Source organism: Trachinotus anak, unplaced genomic scaffold, assembly GCF_046630095.1.
Source record: "Trachinotus anak isolate AG129_WGS33_773 ecotype Australia unplaced genomic scaffold, CSIRO_AGI_Tana_v1 ptg000028l, whole genome shotgun sequence".
NCBI classification, from domain to species: Eukaryota; Metazoa; Chordata; class Actinopteri; order Carangiformes; family Carangidae; genus Trachinotus; species Trachinotus anak.
Window position 1 is genome coordinate 2,924,185 of NW_027273879.1, and position 16,656 is coordinate 2,940,840.

A 16,656-nucleotide genomic window follows, 5' to 3' on the forward strand; every position below is an offset into this window, starting at 1 on the left:
GGCGCAGGACAGATTTGTGCCATAGACTGTGTAAAGTCTGGATTGAAAATGTTTATTAAATCTGTTTTTTTTTTCTTATCCCAAACAATTTTTTACTAATTTTTATTTCATCGAATTATGTTCAACATCTGTTATATGTCAGAATAATCTGGTGTTGATGTTTGTGTGTCTTCAGTTTTTTGTTGTATTTGTTTTTGTTGATTCTTCTGTATGACCATTTTGGTGAATTGAAGATATTAATTGGAATAAAACTTGGTAATTACCACATGAATACCATTTCTATCATCACTCAGGCTACATATCACTACATCACTGATGTTTTTGTTTCATGTTTTGCTGATGTTGAAGTTAACTGTACTTTTTGTAGAAAAGATACTGAATCAATTTTAAACACAATTTCAAACTTTCTGTTAAAGATGATATTTTGAATGTAAGGAACCTACTTTATTGTAAATGTAATAATTATAATGTGAGCATTTTTAAATTCACAAGTCCATCCACTAAAAGGTGGGTGGAAGCTAAAAATGACAATGAACAACACTGTAAATCAGCATTTTAAATCAAATGACTTGTAATTCTGGTTCAGTCGTGGGTGAATTCAATAACAACTTTTTCCAACTCTAATGATGAAGTTTTGTGAGTTTGCTACTGCTCTGTTTCCACCTTTGACTCTTTCACCATAGCAACAGTGCACATGAATCATGGGTATCGTAGTATTTAGCCAAAATCAAAGACAAAAGATGATTTCTCAGAAACTAAGTTGAAATAATAAAAGCTGGTGGCCATGATATAAAACAATGGGGTTGTTACATTACATAGGAGAGTAAATAATTTCTGTAATAATTAAAATTTGTTTCTTTAATTTGATTTGACTAACAAACCCCTGGTTATTTATAACATTTAAATAATCGTCACTGACTATTAATTCTTCTTTATTTATTTTATTTTATGATTTCATATGTTCATTTAAAATGTGAAAAGAAGTGTGTGGTGGAGGGGTAATGTGTGTCCCAGTGTGACCACCGTGGCTGCTGCAGGTACGGTGTCCCGGTTGGAGGACCGACCGAGCCTCGGCTTGTTCCCCTCTTGGCGGAGGAAGCTGCTGTTGTTGACACTTCGCAGACGACAATGGCGACCGAAGTGAGGCAGGAGCTTGCACAGCTGATGAATTCAAGTGGATCTCATAAAGATCTCGCTGCCAAGTATGTAACAAAAATTATAAAATAATATATTAGTTGTTAACAACAGCCATACGCTTATTTAAATGTAGATATTAACGCTACAGTGAGTACAGTAGTAGTGATATAGCTGTGATAGACTAAGCTAAGCTAACGTTAGCTAGCTACCTAGCTATATTAGCTTATAGCTTGACGTGAGACTAACGGAAATAAACCGTAACTGTCCGTAAAATAACTTTATTGTACAGATTATCTGTTAAACTACAAAACCACATGTAAACCTCTAGTCTACCATTAACGTTGCCGTTACATTTAATCATTTAGCATCTAGAGGCTACTGTTTTCTAGCTACACAGTTAATGCTAAACATAACATAGCTATGAAGGAGCCTGAACTTGGGCTTGGCACCAAATACCCTGCTAAAAACTGCAACTGCCAAAGTGGTATTTGACAAGAAATAACAAATATGCATTTGTCAAATGCAAGCTGTCATTGACACTGCACACGTTGTCAGTGGTGTGCCGCAGCTACATGTTTCTGTCCTGTGTCAGGAGGTGGAGGTGTCTAACTGTGATGGAGAAATGACTGTTCAGGGCATAATTCTAATTTCAATAGGACGTGTGCAATGATACCTGGCAATACACAACAAAAATTATTTAAGCAAAATTCTGGCACAGAAGATGCATTTGGAGCATTGATACATCTAATAATTAAGCATTTACACAAACCTAAGTCTGCAGATAGAATTAAACAAAATTCAACACAATTAAACAAGATAAATGAAGATGTGATAAAAGAACATAAATGAAGGTTTGATGCACCGACTCGACATTTATGCTGCTGCTAAAATCTCTAACTTGTAACATCTTTTGTAGATATCGACAAATTTTGGAGAAGGCCATTCACTTTACAGATGCAGATCAACTGGAATCCTTGAAGGCTTTTGTTGAAGCAAGTATGCTATGCTTGTGTTCTTTTATGTGCTCAATATTTTCTGCATGCTCATTACATTTAGATGCAAACAGAATATCTTTGATGTAACATTTCTGTCTTATCATTGCAGTGGTCAATGAAAATGTCAGTCTTGTCATCTCGAGACAGCTGCTCACCGACTTCTGCACACATCTGCCCAACCTGCCCGACGCCACGGCTAAAGCAGTCTATCACTTTACCTTGGAGAAGATTCAGCCGAGGGTCATCTCCTTCGAGGAGCAGGTAAATGCCCCGACACTCACTGATAGCCCCAGTGAGAATTTATTGTTTATCATTCACTAAGTTAAATTTCAGTGTAGTTATTGAAATGTGTAATTAAATTGTGTTGTTACATGTCTTCAGGTAGCTTCAATCAGGCAGCACTTAGCAACCATTTATGAGAAAGAGGGAGACTGGAGGAACGCCGCCCAGGTTTTAGTTGGTATTCCCCTGGAAACGGGACAAAAGTAAATACTCCACTGGCAGATTTATCGCTTGATCTGTAATGTTTTTGATAATCCAATATCTTTAAATATCTTTTTGTGTCCCTTCTTAGGCAATACAATGTCGACTATAAGTTGGATACGTACCTGAAAATTGCCCGTCTCTACCTAGAGGATGATGATCCTGTGCAGGCAGAGGCCTACATCAACAGAGCCTCATTGCTTCAGAATGAGTCCTCTAACGAACAGCTGCAGATACACTATAAGGTACATGATCCCTTATTGATTCCATGGTCACATACTGTGTCAGTTGTTGTTGCTGTTTGCAATTGAAAGCAACTGCTGCAGTCGAACTTTATGGCAGCCTTGTAGTAATAATTCCTGTAGTTGTTTAGCTGAGTGTTTCATGTTTTTCTTCTCAGGTGTGCTATGCAAGAGTCCTAGACTTCAGGAGGAAGTTCATTGAAGCTGCACAAAGATACAACGAGCTGTCTTACAAGTCAATTGTACATGAGAGCGAACGTCTAGAAGCACTGAAGCACGCCCTTAACTGCACCATACTGGCTTCTGCAGGTAGCACCAAGACTAATGTGTTTAGGTTCATATTTTCATAAAAATATGGTAAATGACAAGCTCCCAATAGTTGTTTTACTATGTGACTCATGCCAAAACAATTGCCTGTCCTTTTATTTTAGGCCAGCAGCGCTCCCGTATGTTGGCCACCCTCTTTAAGGATGAGCGCTGTCAGCAGCTGGCTGCCTATGGTATTCTGGAGAAGATGTATCTGGACCGGATCATCAGAGGGAACCAGCTGCAGGAGTTTGCTGCCATGTTGATGCCCCACCAGAAGGCCACCACGGCAGATGGTGAGTGGAGATTAGTGGCTTCATGCAGCTGGATATTGTTGCTGATCATTGAGATGTGTTGTGGGCAGACACAACATGCAAGCTCTTTAAAACATGTAAATGGGGACATATGTGATCTAAACACTTTGGTCAAACAGCACCACCAATCATCCGATATTCTTGCTCTATAACAGGGCAGGACATAGTTGGGGACAGGAAATGAAGCTTGGCAAAAATCTGCTTTAATCTTGCCAGGCTGCACATACATCGTTTTTTATGAGCATACTTTATTCTTATCATTTATGGAGTCAGAATGAATTATGGGACTTCAGGCCCTGAAAATGCTGGAAGATCACCAGAGGAGGAGTAGATGCCAGTGGAGAGAGATGTCCAGCAGGCACTAGTGTCAGTTCCACATCAGCAGGAAGGTGTGGGAGAAATTGACACAGTTGCTAAGGGGCTGTGTCTGTGACATCAAGTCCTGGATGTCTCAATAAAAACAATGAATTTGCCAAAGTGCAAACAGAGTTTACTCAGCCTTCTTTTTTATGGTCAGTATTAGTGTTGTCATATTGAGTCCACAACACTATCACATGTGCAAGGAAAGGAAAAATTGCTAATTGAAAAGACTTAATTAAATCCAGTGGCATACATAATGGACCCCACTTGTAAGAGCTTTGCCATTATTTTCACAATCCTCTCCAGCTTGAACGGTACACATGTCTAACCACTTTGAAGTTTGTGTTTCTGTGTTGATAAATTGCACAATGTGAAGAAGAAAACATTGTTATTTAGATTTTAAAGTTATCCTCTCTCTCTCTCTCACTTTCTGACTCAGGCTCCAGTATCCTTGACAGAGCCGTGATTGAACACAACCTGCTGTCTGCTAGTAAACTCTACAACAACATCACTTTTGAAGAACTAGGGGCACTGTTGGAAATCCCTCCAGCAAAGGTGAGACGTGGATTACATTAACAAATCAATACATTACGTAATGGCATCAAATCTATCTTTCTGCTCCAGGAGGAAATTAGTTGTATCCAAAATAAATATGTGTTCTGCTGGTAATAAAAATCATATTTTATTGTACAAGTGTTTGTTTTTTTCGTTCTGTACCTGGAGATCCTAGTTTCTGTTTTTTATCTGTAGGCTGAGAAGATTGCTTCCCAGATGATCACTGAAGGACGCATGAACGGCTTCATCGACCAGATAGATGGCATCGTACACTTTGAGAGTGAGTAATGGCAGCTAGTGTCTTTTTTCACTGCATGTAGAACAGAACTGGCCATGGTGTTTTTAGTGACCAAAGTATAGTTTTATTCTTAATTTAAAATAAACCAACACAAATGTGACATATCACACGTTTATGATAAGAGTTGTTGGGTGATATGTGTATAATGTGATATTTGAGTCAATAAACAAAGCTATATGTCTATCTGCAGCCAATAGGGGGCAGCATCTTCAAACAGAAGTGATAGGAAACGAGATAAGGCACATTTGCTGCTCATGGACCTGTGCACTGCAGTGATAGAGCAGCAAAGTGCTCATTAAAGTCACTCAGACACTCAGTTTGAACATGTACATTTGTTTGGTGAAGTGTAGTGAAATGGAAAATGTGTTTGATTTCCTGTCTCCTGGTCTTTCCGTTTGTCTCTGGCAGCCCGTGAACCCCTTCCTACCTGGGACAAACAGATCCAGTCTCTGTGTTTCCAAGTCAACAACCTCCTAGAAAAGATCCGCCAGGCTGCTCCAGAGTGGGCCGCACAGGCTATGGAAGCCCAGATGACCCAGTAAACATCCCCACCCTACACCACCACAAAAAAGAAAGGAAAAAAATCCCCTAAACTGCTCCCTCGGCCCGTCCTAAAGTTTTGTCTTCCTACTCAACAACGTCACCACTTGAGTCCCAGTCATGGAAGCACCCACGGAGGACCCTCTGGTATCACCGTCACTCGTTTGAGACGTTCCTCTTTTTTGCTAAATTTTCAGAGAGCACCGTTTTATGACTTTAACCCATGGGGATAATAGTTCAATGTTTCTCAATATTTCAGATCTGTGTCTGGCATAGATGTAATCACAGGAGGGGTATGGTGTAACCTCTGGGTGTGACTATATGATTCCTCAGATACTTTTCGTGTCACGTCATCGGGTCAAAAGGAAGTAAAGAGATACGACCAATCGTTGTGTTAAAGCTTTTGCGCTCCAACGCATTCTCCTGTTTTTAAGTTATCAAAATGAAACAGTTGTTGTGGTTCTTGATGTATTACGTCATGTTCACCTATTGGCTCACCCTCATGACATTTCAGCAAAGAGAATTAAATTCACAGCTGAGAGAAACTGTTCAGCATCATGCTCGTGTCATTTAAGTTTATTTTCTCCTTGAGTAGCAATTCATTGAAATGTTTAAAGGAGCTATTTGTAAGGTTTGCCATCGCTACGTATCCAGTGTTAGCATCAACAGCTGGGTACTTAACAGTCTAGAAGAAACATTGTGAGTTCAGCATCAAATTTTATTCCTTTATTCCCGGCCAAGAGCTGTCTCCAGAGGTGGAGAGCAACACTAATGTTCTCTATCATGTCTTTTCTTCTACTCAAGTTAGCATGCTAACCAGCTAGCCCAGGCCCGTCTCGTCACTTATAGATAGCGACTCACTGTTATCCTGAAGACAAAGCGCTGCTTAGAGAACATATTATAACCTCTTGTCTTGTTAAAGCAACAATGGGCGAAGCTCTTGTCAAGCAACAATCACCACCACCTGCTCACAGCAACATTCAGCGGCAGAGAAAACTTACAAATAGCCCCTTTAAAATCAGCATTTACATGTCATAAGTCATGAGATGCTTTTCTGAGTTTGTTTTTCAGCAGCTGTCTAAGCAACATCATCTTTTAGCTACCAGGTTGTTTGTTGCAGTTACTCAGAGTAAAAATGAAGCATCGTCTTTAGAGCTGGATGATGGAAAATATTCATGTAAAATAGTCGGAGAGGTTACCTAAAACTTCTGAAGTTGCAAATTTTTGCAGTTGCAAGTTTAATGTTATTATTTAATTTGATGTGTTAGAAATTGCTAATTAGGATTAGACACAAAGTACAGCTGAGGCTGATGGGAATGGTGTTAATTTTGCAGATTAGTTTTTTAGTGGACAAAATTAATGTTTGATTTGATAATGGTGCGAGAGGAAAAGTCAGAGGATAACCAAAGTTATTCATCTTGAGACGGATGTGGATGTGTGTAGCAGATTTCATGGCAGTTTGTCCAATAGTTGTTGAAACATTTCACTAAAAACCAAAAATCAACAGCAGTCTTCTCCACATCCAGTCAACTACTCAGGACAACACAACACAGACAAAATTAGATTTTATTGTAACAGTAAATCATGACTGTTCAACTGTTCACCACAGTCAAGCTGTGTCCCAGGTGGCTAATGTTTAACTGGCTGGATGTTGTTATTCTCATACATCATCCAAAAAATTCACAAGGATAGTCAATTTCAAACGGCATTAAAGGCTTTAATACAGTTTACCATTTAATTAACAATTGAATGCAACACAAATGCTTCAGCATCACAGCAGTCCATCAGATTTACATCTTCCTGAGTGTCACAGCAGCAACTAGAAGGCATAAAACAGGATTGTGATTTTCCATCATTTCAACAGCTCCATAAACTTAAAGAGAACGTAACAGGTCATGATGAGGTGGTGTGAATGAGATGGGTGTGTTCTGGAGGCGTCGTAAGATGCTTACCTGCTCAGAAAATGCCCTGCTCCTTCCTGCGGTCAATATCTCTCTTCAGTTGGCAGGTTGCGCACACAGGACAACACATGACCGTCATAAAGTCACTACACATTGACCCCTGGAAACACAAAGAGTTACTCTCAGAAGGTGAAGCGTTTCTATTGGATGGGGTGGGGTTGACGGCAGTCAACATTGGATTTTGTCCCAGTTTTATTATTATATATGCAGGTGTTTCGATTACTCAATCATGCAAATTTTGACATTTCCAAGGCTGTAAACCATGTGAACTATACATGTCATAATTCAAATACAAGATGATAAGGTAACAATCCGAGAGGTTGTAAGATTATTACTGGTGTAAAGAACAAATACAATGCCAACATGCTGCTGTTTTACAGGCAGAATAGGCACCATGTTCACCAACTTATTTAGTTATTAACATTAAACACAAAGTAAAACTGAGACTGATGGGATTTGCAGGTATTTAGTCATAAACCAGTGTATTGGATGAATTAAATCTTTGACCCGATGGTGGCGATAACCAGGGGTTCACTAAAATAAACTGGCATTAACACATTACTCTTGTTCTTTAGTTTTTAGTGTCAACAGTGAGTCCTGCAGTCAGCCAGCTCCACTGAAAACCTACTCTGATGTTGTATTTGGTCCTGTAGACGCTGCGGATGGGCATTCCCAGTCCACACAGGCAGCACTCGTCCATGGCACTGGCAATGGAGCAGCCCAGACATGGGTAGCAAAAACAACCATAGCAGCCTGAGGCAGAGGCAAAAGAAATGCATGATAGTGAAAAGGCACACTTTACATCTTACAAATGTAAATGTAGTCTTAACTTTATAAAAAAAAAAAAAAAAAAAACATTTCCACAATATGAAGAGAATGCTTACAGGTCCCACAGTCGTCGCAGACCTCACACAGGCCGGTCTGGAAGTCAGAGGATGGGTATCTGCCTGGTTGAGCGGTCACAGCCATGATGGGAATAAAATCTTTTCTCTGTGGGAAGAAAAGTGTGACTGATGTTTGTTCTTATCACTGTTCTTGAGCCCAACAATGAGGAGCTGTGGCCTATTTTATGATCCTTACTTCTGTATCTTCCCCCGGCAGAGATAACTATAAATTACACCTCTTTTGAACATCAAACAATATGGCAGCGGACACATACAGTAAAGCTTTCTGTTTGGTATTCCCAGTTCAAGCAGTCGATAGGAGGTAAATCTTACCAGATGGTTGGAGAATTGAAGGACGGTGAAGCTGAACAGCAGAAGCTCCTGACTGACTGAGACCAGGAGGGAGGGCGAGTCTTTATAACTGATCAAAGCAGCTGATCACAGGCTTTATTACGCTTTTATTGTGCACAGATATTCCCGGAAAAGAGGTCCTTTCAATCCACCTACACCCAGCCCACAATACTGCAATAAACCGCAACATGTTCTTTTCTCGTAATACATTTTAAGGAACACACACGTCATTTTAGATGGAAGTGTTAACTTTACAGACAAATGTGAACTGTGGCTAATTTCAAATTTAAAGTGGTTTTGCTTTCTTAAAATGCAGAATACTTTGTTAAATGTATACCCATTGCATCTGAATTTATATTAATATTTTGTTTATTATCATTAGGGGGGGGTGGGGGAGGGTGGGGGGGGTAACATTCTTTTATTGTGCATCAATGCAATCTATTGTGAATCATAAATATCAGGGTTATAAAGCTCACACACCTTGTCCTGATTCACTGCAGCAGATAATATTGCAAATAATCTGAATTGAGCTTCTCCTTGAAAGAGTACACAGGTTTAAGAGTTAAATGTAATGTGTTGATTACATGAGCATGTTTTTCTTTTAAAGATAAACTGAGAACACTTATTTTGATGTTTCAAGCCCCTGCTATGCTCCTCTCAGACACACAGTGGCGCCGCTTCCCACCGTCTAGCTGCCACCTACTCAGGCTGTGCGGGAGAGCATGTAATGACGACCTGACTGTAATGATATAGACTCCTACATAATGAGCAGCTGTAAATGCAGCTCAGGAATAGGCATGATTTTCAATTTCCGACAGACTAAAGATAGACCTGGGCTAAATTACACCAAAATACACGGGGCTGCCATTAGCGTACTCTACAGCAGGCTCTTAAAAATACTTCCCAACCTTTCCCCGGAGTGGGTACATCCACTGATTTAGCCATCAAACTTTCAAGCCTGATTCCTTATGGCCAATAAATGTGTGTATTTTGAGCAGCCTGATGGTTTGATTTATTTGATTATTACTGCCTTTCAGGATACCACACAGTTAACCCAGGTGATGTGAGTCAAAGCTGTGTAATATTTATTTAGCATGACATCAGTTTTCATTCGTTAAATTCAACATTAGTGCCAAACAAGTGTCAGAATATGTTCTTTTTCTCTGATATTGTTCCTTGTTGATAGTGGTGGTTGCTGGGTGATCGTCTGCTGTCGCTCATATCACCATCCACCAGACTTATACTGCAGAATATCAGTATTTACCAGTGGTGGAAAGTACTTTTAGTACAATTTAGAGGTACTCAGGACTTTTACTTGCCACTACTTTTACTTATAGAGGTGGTAAAAGTGTTCTCATTCTTACTGAAGTAGAAGTCAATACCTTAATGTAAAAATACTTCATTACAAGTAGAAATCCTGCATTCAAAATCCTATTTCAGGTCAAAGTAGAAAATAATTATCAACTAGTTTAGACCAGTGGTTCCCAACCTAGGTGTTGGACCCCTCCTAAAGGTCACCTGATAAATCTGAGGGGTCATGAGATGATTAATGGGTGAGGAAGGAAGAAAAAACTGTTCTTTATAAAGTTTGTGTTGTATATTTTGGAGGTTTTTCCTAATCTTTGTTTTATTTTTGTTAAATATTGAGAGTTCTACCTCAGTGTCAGCCCTGAAATGGTCGTTTGAAACCATCTGACAAGTGTAGAGGGGAAAACTGATCATTTCATTTGAAGAGTCGCAAGACAGCAATGACGGAATATAGTGAAGTGCATTTACGGAAAAACTGTACATCAGTATTTGTCCATTTGACTTTATACCTCTACTCCACTATAGTTCTGAGGAAATATTGTACTTTTGACTGCACTACGTGTTTTTGACAGTTATAGTAACTAGTTCCCTACACAGGTAATAAAGGAAGATTTGAGTTATAAAACATATCATCATTTTATAAAATAAGATGCATTGTTATAGATTAAATAGATAAACTCAACTTTGACTAACTAAAACATTAAAATAATATGTACACATTAATGCAACAGTATTAATAATGTCATTATATAATTGTATTATATAGCAAGGCACACTTTTCTACTAGTACTAGTATTTTCTACTAGTATTTTTACGACTGATGCTTTAAGTACATTTTGCTATACTTGTGTAACATTTTCAATGCAGGACTTTTACTTTCAAGGCAGTATTTTCACAGTTTGGTATCGATACTTTAACTTAATTAAACAATCACAATTACTGCTCCACCACTGCAGGTCAAAAAGTTTAGTACTCACCACCTCAATTTCGAACAATGTGTTTTATTTCATACGATTATTTCTACAGAGTAGAAATACTCCCTTAAGTATAATGTATAATAATACATAAATATATTATGTAATTTATATGTATAACAAATGAAGCCTATGAGCGCTGTATTACTTCATATTCTGTATTATGTCATTAGATCATTATTGCTAATGCGTAAATGTGCAGCATTTTACCGTTGTAGTTGGTTAAGGTGGAGTTAGTTTTAATCATTTAATGTAGGGCTGCAACTAAGGATTGTTTTCATTATGAACTGATTTGCTGATTGTTTTCTCGATTCATTGATTCTTTACAATATTTTTGTCCTACTAACAGCCCAAGCCTTAAAATTATTATTAAAAAGTAAATTAAAATAGCTCAAATAATCAAAAGGAAAAGCAGCAGATCTTTACATCTGAGAAACCAAATGACTTAAATGATTCTCAAAATCCAAGTCAAATCAAAATGAAGTGTCTACCAAATTCATCTCTAATAATTTCAGCTCTTTTACAATATAATACAATATGTTGGGTAGTTTTATCAAATTTTATAAGCTCTTATTACATTGTTTATGCAAAAATCTTAATTTTCTAAACCACCAATAACTTTATGTGCCTCTGAAATGTAGAAAAGCAGATCCCCCCCCCCCCCCCCCCCCCCCCCCCCACTCCCCACTCCCCCTCCTCACCTACTCTTTAGGGGTATTTTCTTAAAGGGCTGAAGTTGAAGTGTTATTTCAGGGCAGCACTGATAGACATGCGCACAGCTGATGGGAGAGAGGCACATCTGCACTGACGTCAACCCCCCTCCACTCCCACCCCCCACTCCCCCCTCCTACCCCTCCACCCCCACCCCCACCCCCCACCCCCCCCCCAACCCGAAAAAGCTGCCAATTTGAAGCTGTCCGGGAGTGGGACATACCCGGTTTCTGCAATGTAGTGAGGAGGAGCAGCCCCAAGCCAACTTTTGCTGGTGTTTGCATGCACTTTCCTCTGAGGCAAGTCTGCTGTGGCGGTTTGTGAGGTGGCAGATCACCCTCTGCAACCTCAACTAACTTTTTAAGCCACTCTGAGCCACCAGCACCACCAGCAGCAGCAGCAGCAGCAGCACCAGCAGCACCACCAGCAGCAGCAAGAACACAAAGTCTACACTATAAAGACGACTGATGGAAATACATACTTCTGCTGCTGGAGGAAATCCAAGAATTTGAAAGGCTGACTCTTTTTTTTTTTTTTTTTTTGTGACAGTGTCTGGTCTGAGATACTGCTGCTGGTCTGAAGGGGAGAATCTCACTGCAGTTTCAGAGGATGGCAGAGCCCATAAGGAGATGAAAAGAGGAGAGCTGAGGAGGTTTGCGTGCGGAACTTCACAGCCTTTTGTCCCGAGCTCTACCTGCACACTCGGACCGGAGCTGACAATGAAGATGAGCATGGTAAATAACATAACACTCCCCGTCTGTAGAGAATAAGACGATGTCTTTCAGTCTGCTTTTGTCGGGAGCAGATTCGTGTGAGCGTTTAAATCCTCTTAGGGAAGCGGACACTGTTTACACACCAGCATTTAGCCCGTTCAACTCTGGCACCGAGAGTTCAGACAGAGTCTCTCGGGGGCACTCGCTTGGAAAAAGCTGTGTAGCTTTGGGAACATTTGCGCACCGTAGATCTGCAGTTTCAGGCTGTCAGCTGCGCACAGTTACAGGTCTGCAGTCCGCGTCTGCACCGCTACAACTAACTACCAAAAACTTCTTCACAGGGCAGCGATTTTTATAACAGACCTACAGCTCATTTTGACTTGCAGACGCTCCGTGAAGGTTGCGTTTGAGGTACCGGTGTAATGCACACGGGCCGGCTGCCAACTGTCTGGGTCAGAGTGGCCAAGTAGGTAGCGCTGTCTGTCTGTCTGGACCGCTGCAGCTCTAGAGCTCAAGACACACACACACACACACACACACACACACACACATGCAAAATCCCGGTTTCCAAACGCTGTCATCCGTTGGCTTCTCATTGGGCATCGTCCCTCTATCACTTGCAGCCGCTGACGTGTGTTTGTAGTGGTCTGGTTTGCACATGGTGCCGCGACGCGCGTCAGCGAGGAAAACCACAACCTGCAGAAGTTGCATCGTGTCGACCGGTCAGCACCGTCTGCTGCTCAGATTCATGCACTTTCTCTTAATGTGGTCGTTACGCTTCAGTTGCACCGCAGAGCCTCGTTTTTTTTGTTTGTTTTTTTTTTTATCACACCGCGCTTTAAAGCCATTAGTCATTAAACTGTCATCTCCTGCAGAGCGAGATTTAATTAATAAGGAAGTGGCACTTGGCAGAAGTGTAACTGAAGCCAGTGCCGCTCCTGGCAGTTTGTTCTTCAGGTGTCAAATAACGTGTTCAATTAAACGATGTGTTGAGTGAGGGGCTCCCACTCAAAGATAATGAACTCCGTGAGAAATTGTCATTCATTTCCCACAGACTAGAGCTGCAGCTAATGGTTATTTTTCATCAAGGCTGCAATGATTAGTTGATTAATTGACTAGTTGCACAACAGAACATTAATTATGACATTTTTCAAGCAAAGTTTTTCTGGTTCCAGTCTCAAAATTGTGAGGATTTGCAGCTTGATGTTGGTTTATATCTTTGGGTTTGGAGTGTTGGTCAGATAACAGAAGCAACTTCAAGATGTCATTTTGGACTAATTGGCATTTTGTTGATGAAATGATTCATCAGTTAAGTAAGCAAAATCTGTCAATAATGGAAATAACCATTAGTTGTTCCCTGATGTTCATCACAGAGTCATTTACCAACTATTTGTGGATTAATTGGTTAAACATTTGGTCCATTGGAGGTTTTGCAATAATGTAAACCAGAGAAAAGCAGCAAATCCTGACATTTGAGAAGCTGGAAACAGTACAGTTTTTGGCATTCTGCTTAAAAAAAGGTAGAATAATATTAGACTAGTTGACAATTAATTTCCTGTCGATTGACGAATCAATTAATCAACTGATCGCTTCAGCTCTACAACAGACAACAATCTCAGTAAGTGATCATTCCTAGAGTTAAAGGGTCATTTAACCTCTGATTGACTTTCTCCACAGGAATGCAGATGGATTGGTCAAGACAAGTTCCCAATATAGAGCTTCCTGTTTGGAGTTACACCTGAGAGTGACTGTGTCTGATGGATTACGGTGTTTTCTACGAGCTGCTGACATGAATTCAGAGGCCAGTGAGATGTGGAAGTTCTTGCCTTCAGGAGAAATCTGAGACCCGGATGAGCCTTCGAGCACAACGAGAACATTTCAGCGAAGGAGACAAACCATGGACTTGTTATGGTGTGGCATCGGACCGACCGTGTGCTTTTAACCCGTTTGTAGCACCCTCTACCCCCACCCCATGTCACATCTTTCCCTGAATTATGGAAATTTTGTGGAAGACGCTGACTTGGACACTGAGCCTGGTGGTGATGGCTGCTTCTGAATTTCAAAGCGTCAACAGACTTTCGCACAACTCTCAAGGTATGATGTAGACAGGGTGGACGGGAAGATTATTGTAACAGTATGTTCATTATCACAACATCTTCTCTTCTCCATTCTCTTCTTTCCTTTCTCCTGTAAAAGAGGAGTTCCTGTCCTACCTGCAGCACTACCAGTTGACTGTCCCGGTGCGGGTGGATGAGAACGGAGAGTTCCTCAGCTACACTGTGAAGCACCACCGGCCGGGCCGACGGAGACGTGGGGCAGTGGACCCCATAATGGGGCCAGTGCCTGCGTTGGACCCCGACCCTCCAGAGTCCCGGCTGTTCTACAGACTGTCAGCCTACGGAAAGCACTTTCATTTAAACCTGACACTCAACCCCCACCTGGTGTCGAAACATTTTACAGTGGAGTATTGGGGCAAAGAAGGGCTGGAGTGGCGTCATAACATGGTAGATAACTGTCACTATGTTGGATTCTTGCGAAATCAGCACAGCACGACCAGAGTGGCGCTCAGCAACTGCAAGGGCCTGGTGAGTACAATGTGGCCTTTTAATTATTACTAAAAATGACCAGTTCACACTTTTCCAACTGCCCCTCGAGCCACAGAGAGTTCCCACTTCCTACCTCAAACAAACCTTGAAACTAACTTCAGAATATACCTAACTTGTGCTGCTCTCATGTCAGCCAATCTTTCAGGATTAGACCAATTGTAGTGTGCTTAGCGCAAACTTGGCCTCTTTCCACTTGGCACGCTGAGTCTGCAGGCAGCTTGTAGTGAGGTGATGCTCATGTATCACTATTGCAGCGGTGTTAGTGCTGAGCATCAGGGCTTTTTTTTCCATTTGTGCATTAAATATCACACCAAATGCATGAATTTTCAAAGCCGCAGCAGTTCAGATCACTTTTCTTTGGTTGATCCTTCTTGTGATCTGTAAAATAATGTGTCTAACTCGTAGATATGTATAAACTGAGCAGCACTAACAAGGCATCTAATTATCCTGTCGAAGCTTTTAGTCCTCAGGCTTTTATCCACAGACTGTGTGACTGTCCAGCTTCTCTTCTGCTAATCAAGGAATTGGAAGAACTTTTAAAAGCTTTTGTCCCTCCTTGCTTCAGTATAACTCTAAAGAAGGGAAAAAGGCCCTGCCTCTTATTGGGAAATGGAGTCATGTGGAGAAAACATGGAGCCAAATGTGTTGGCAAGACCTGCACCAAGTATCATAAATTGAATTAGTGTTTGCCCTTTTTTCTAACAGCACCAAAAATGGACACAAATGTGTCTGTACTTTAATGTAATCAACTGTCTGTGCAGTTTGAGGTCTTGACATCACACACTATTAAAGCCATAAATCGAAGATGTTTCTGTTTGCTAGTGAGACGTGTGGTTAATTGCTGTCATTGTGGTTTTTACAGAGTCAGACCAGTGTTTTTCACAAACTCATTTTAAAGGGCTCTCCATTGGTATTTGAGGTTAAAGAACGATATTTTAATGTTGTTGTTAATGGAATATTGATTATTTGGGGTTCGACTGAAGACTAGTGACTAATGACCCCATCAGAAGCAGGAGACTGCAAGAGACTGCGATATCCCGACTGCTTGTCCCAAGTATGAGTCAAACCCCTGCAGTTTCCATAATGCAACTCAATAGCATCTTTCATCAGACTTCCCCGGCCTGGTAAAAGCCCATGTATGTTTAACACCACAGTTTCTAACGTCAGCTTGCTGTAAAAATGTCACCAAAATGTCACCAAATGTCTCCAGCCCAAGCTAAACTAACCCAGATGACGTCATCAGGGTTAGCTTAAGTTTTCAGACTGAAATTTCTTTCCTTTAGACCCACATAAGAAATTTGACTGTTGACGGTGTGTTCAGACAGAAAGCAAAGCCACTTTTTGCCATGAATATTTTGCACAAATTTGATAGTTTATGTTTCTTCTCTCTAAACAACCTAAGAGCTGTGTAAACGTTAGCTAACGCTAGCTAAGATAGCGTTAGCTAACGTAAGCTAGCTAGCTAGCGGCTCAGCTCAGCCTCTGACCTAAAAACTCACCAGAAACTCCGGCTCTTTTATCTTCTTTCCCTCCGGTTTCTCTCCTTCATCCACTTATCTCTTTACGTTTATGAAGCAGATTCATTAAATGGGACTCACACAAAGCTTCTGCCCAAGTCCAGACACAGGAAATGTTTTTAGTATTTACTTTCAAACTTGTTCAGTTAGCAGCAGTTGCTATGACAATTTTCAAGCCTCCTTTATTCTAATGATAATGTACAATTACACCGATTACTCATGAAAAAACTATAAGCACGGCAGCATTTGTTGTTGTATCATCATAATTAATTGTATATCCATAAAACACACCAACACCTTTCTAAAGTCATTTTTTTCAACTTTCTAAACTTTCTACGTGTAATCTCTGCTGCTGAAAACTTGTGCAGAGTTCAGTCCTCTTTGCCCTGAAGACATGTCTG

At 40.6% G+C, this 16,656-nt stretch overlaps 3 protein-coding genes across 10 annotated transcripts in view; 2 read left to right on the forward strand and 1 right to left on the reverse strand.

Moving 5' to 3' along the window:
* Positions 1-1,040: 1,040 nt before the first annotated feature.
* Positions 1,041-5,788, forward strand: cops4 (COP9 constitutive photomorphogenic homolog subunit 4 (Arabidopsis)). Of its 2 annotated transcripts, none has more exons than XM_071465744.1 (10): positions 1,041-1,202; positions 2,054-2,133; positions 2,242-2,393; positions 2,514-2,617; positions 2,707-2,860; positions 3,016-3,166; positions 3,289-3,457; positions 4,269-4,392; positions 4,588-4,672; positions 5,099-5,788. In XM_071465744.1, exons 1-10 carry the CDS (start codon positions 1,129-1,131, stop codon positions 5,230-5,232), a joined length of 1,227 nt encoding a protein of 408 aa, XP_071321845.1. In that variant the 5' UTR covers positions 1,041-1,128; the 3' UTR covers positions 5,233-5,788. The 2 variants fall into 2 exon arrangements, with proteins under 2 accessions (XP_071321845.1, XP_071321847.1); XM_071465746.1 differs by having other exon boundaries at positions 1,042-1,202; positions 3,289-3,459; positions 4,277-4,392.
* A 990-nt stretch (positions 5,789-6,778) lies between these two features.
* On the reverse strand, positions 6,779-16,425 carry plac8.2 (placenta associated 8, tandem duplicate 2). 4 transcript variants are annotated; one of them, XM_071465750.1, is made up of 5 exons: positions 16,238-16,425; positions 8,076-8,201; positions 7,820-7,944; positions 7,183-7,291; positions 6,779-7,049 (listed from the first exon to the last, which is right to left on the reverse strand). In XM_071465750.1, the coding sequence occupies exons 2-4, from the start codon at positions 8,158-8,160 to the stop codon at positions 7,187-7,189; spliced, it is 315 nt and encodes a 104-aa protein (XP_071321851.1). In that variant the 5' UTR covers positions 8,161-8,201; positions 16,238-16,425; the 3' UTR covers positions 6,779-7,049; positions 7,183-7,186. The 4 variants fall into 4 exon arrangements, with proteins under 4 accessions (XP_071321851.1, XP_071321848.1, XP_071321850.1 ...); XM_071465747.1 differs by having other exon boundaries at positions 8,076-8,181; positions 16,238-16,420; XM_071465749.1 differs by lacking the exon at positions 16,238-16,425 and adding an exon at positions 14,346-14,367 and having other exon boundaries at positions 8,076-8,181.
* The window catches only part of adamts6 (ADAM metallopeptidase with thrombospondin type 1 motif, 6), a 66,134-nt gene continuing 61,092 nt past the window's right edge, over positions 11,615-16,656 (forward strand). For 2 of the 4 annotated variants that reach the window (XR_011686285.1, XM_071465741.1), the window contains exons 1-2: positions 11,615-14,226; positions 14,329-14,717. Coding sequence is in view for 3 of the 4 variants with exons in the window: in XM_071465741.1 (XP_071321842.1) it covers positions 14,127-14,226; positions 14,329-14,717 (489 nt within the window). In the remaining variant the exon portion in view is untranslated. The remainder of the gene's footprint in view (positions 14,227-14,328; positions 14,718-16,656) is intronic. The other 2 variants (XM_071465743.1, XM_071465742.1) reach the window with 2 other exon arrangements.

What these genes read in the sequence shown, in the direction of transcription:
- plac8.2 (XM_071465750.1), bottom strand. Translation starts at nt 8,160, where the DNA reads ATGGCTGTGACCGCTCAACCAGGCAGATACCCATCCTCTGACTTCCAG. An exon ending in CTGCGACGACTGTGGGACCT is followed by an intron (nt 7,945 to 8,075) that starts GTAAGCATTCTC and finishes CCTCTGCCTCAG; the next exon opens with GCTGCTATGGTTGTTTTTGC. An exon ending in GGACCAAATACAACATCAGA is followed by an intron (nt 7,292 to 7,819) that starts GTAGGTTTTCAG and finishes TTGTGTTTCCAG; the next exon opens with GGGTCAATGTGTAGTGACTT.
- cops4 (XM_071465744.1), top strand. Translation starts at nt 1,129, where the DNA reads ATGGCGACCGAAGTGAGGCAGGAGCTTGCACAGCTGATGAATTCAAGT. An exon ending in GAAGGCTTTTGTTGAAGCAA is followed by an intron (nt 2,134 to 2,241) that starts GTATGCTATGCT and finishes TTATCATTGCAG; the next exon opens with TGGTCAATGAAAATGTCAGT. An exon ending in TGGAAATCCCTCCAGCAAAG is followed by an intron (nt 4,393 to 4,587) that starts GTGAGACGTGGA and finishes TTTTATCTGTAG; the next exon opens with GCTGAGAAGATTGCTTCCCA.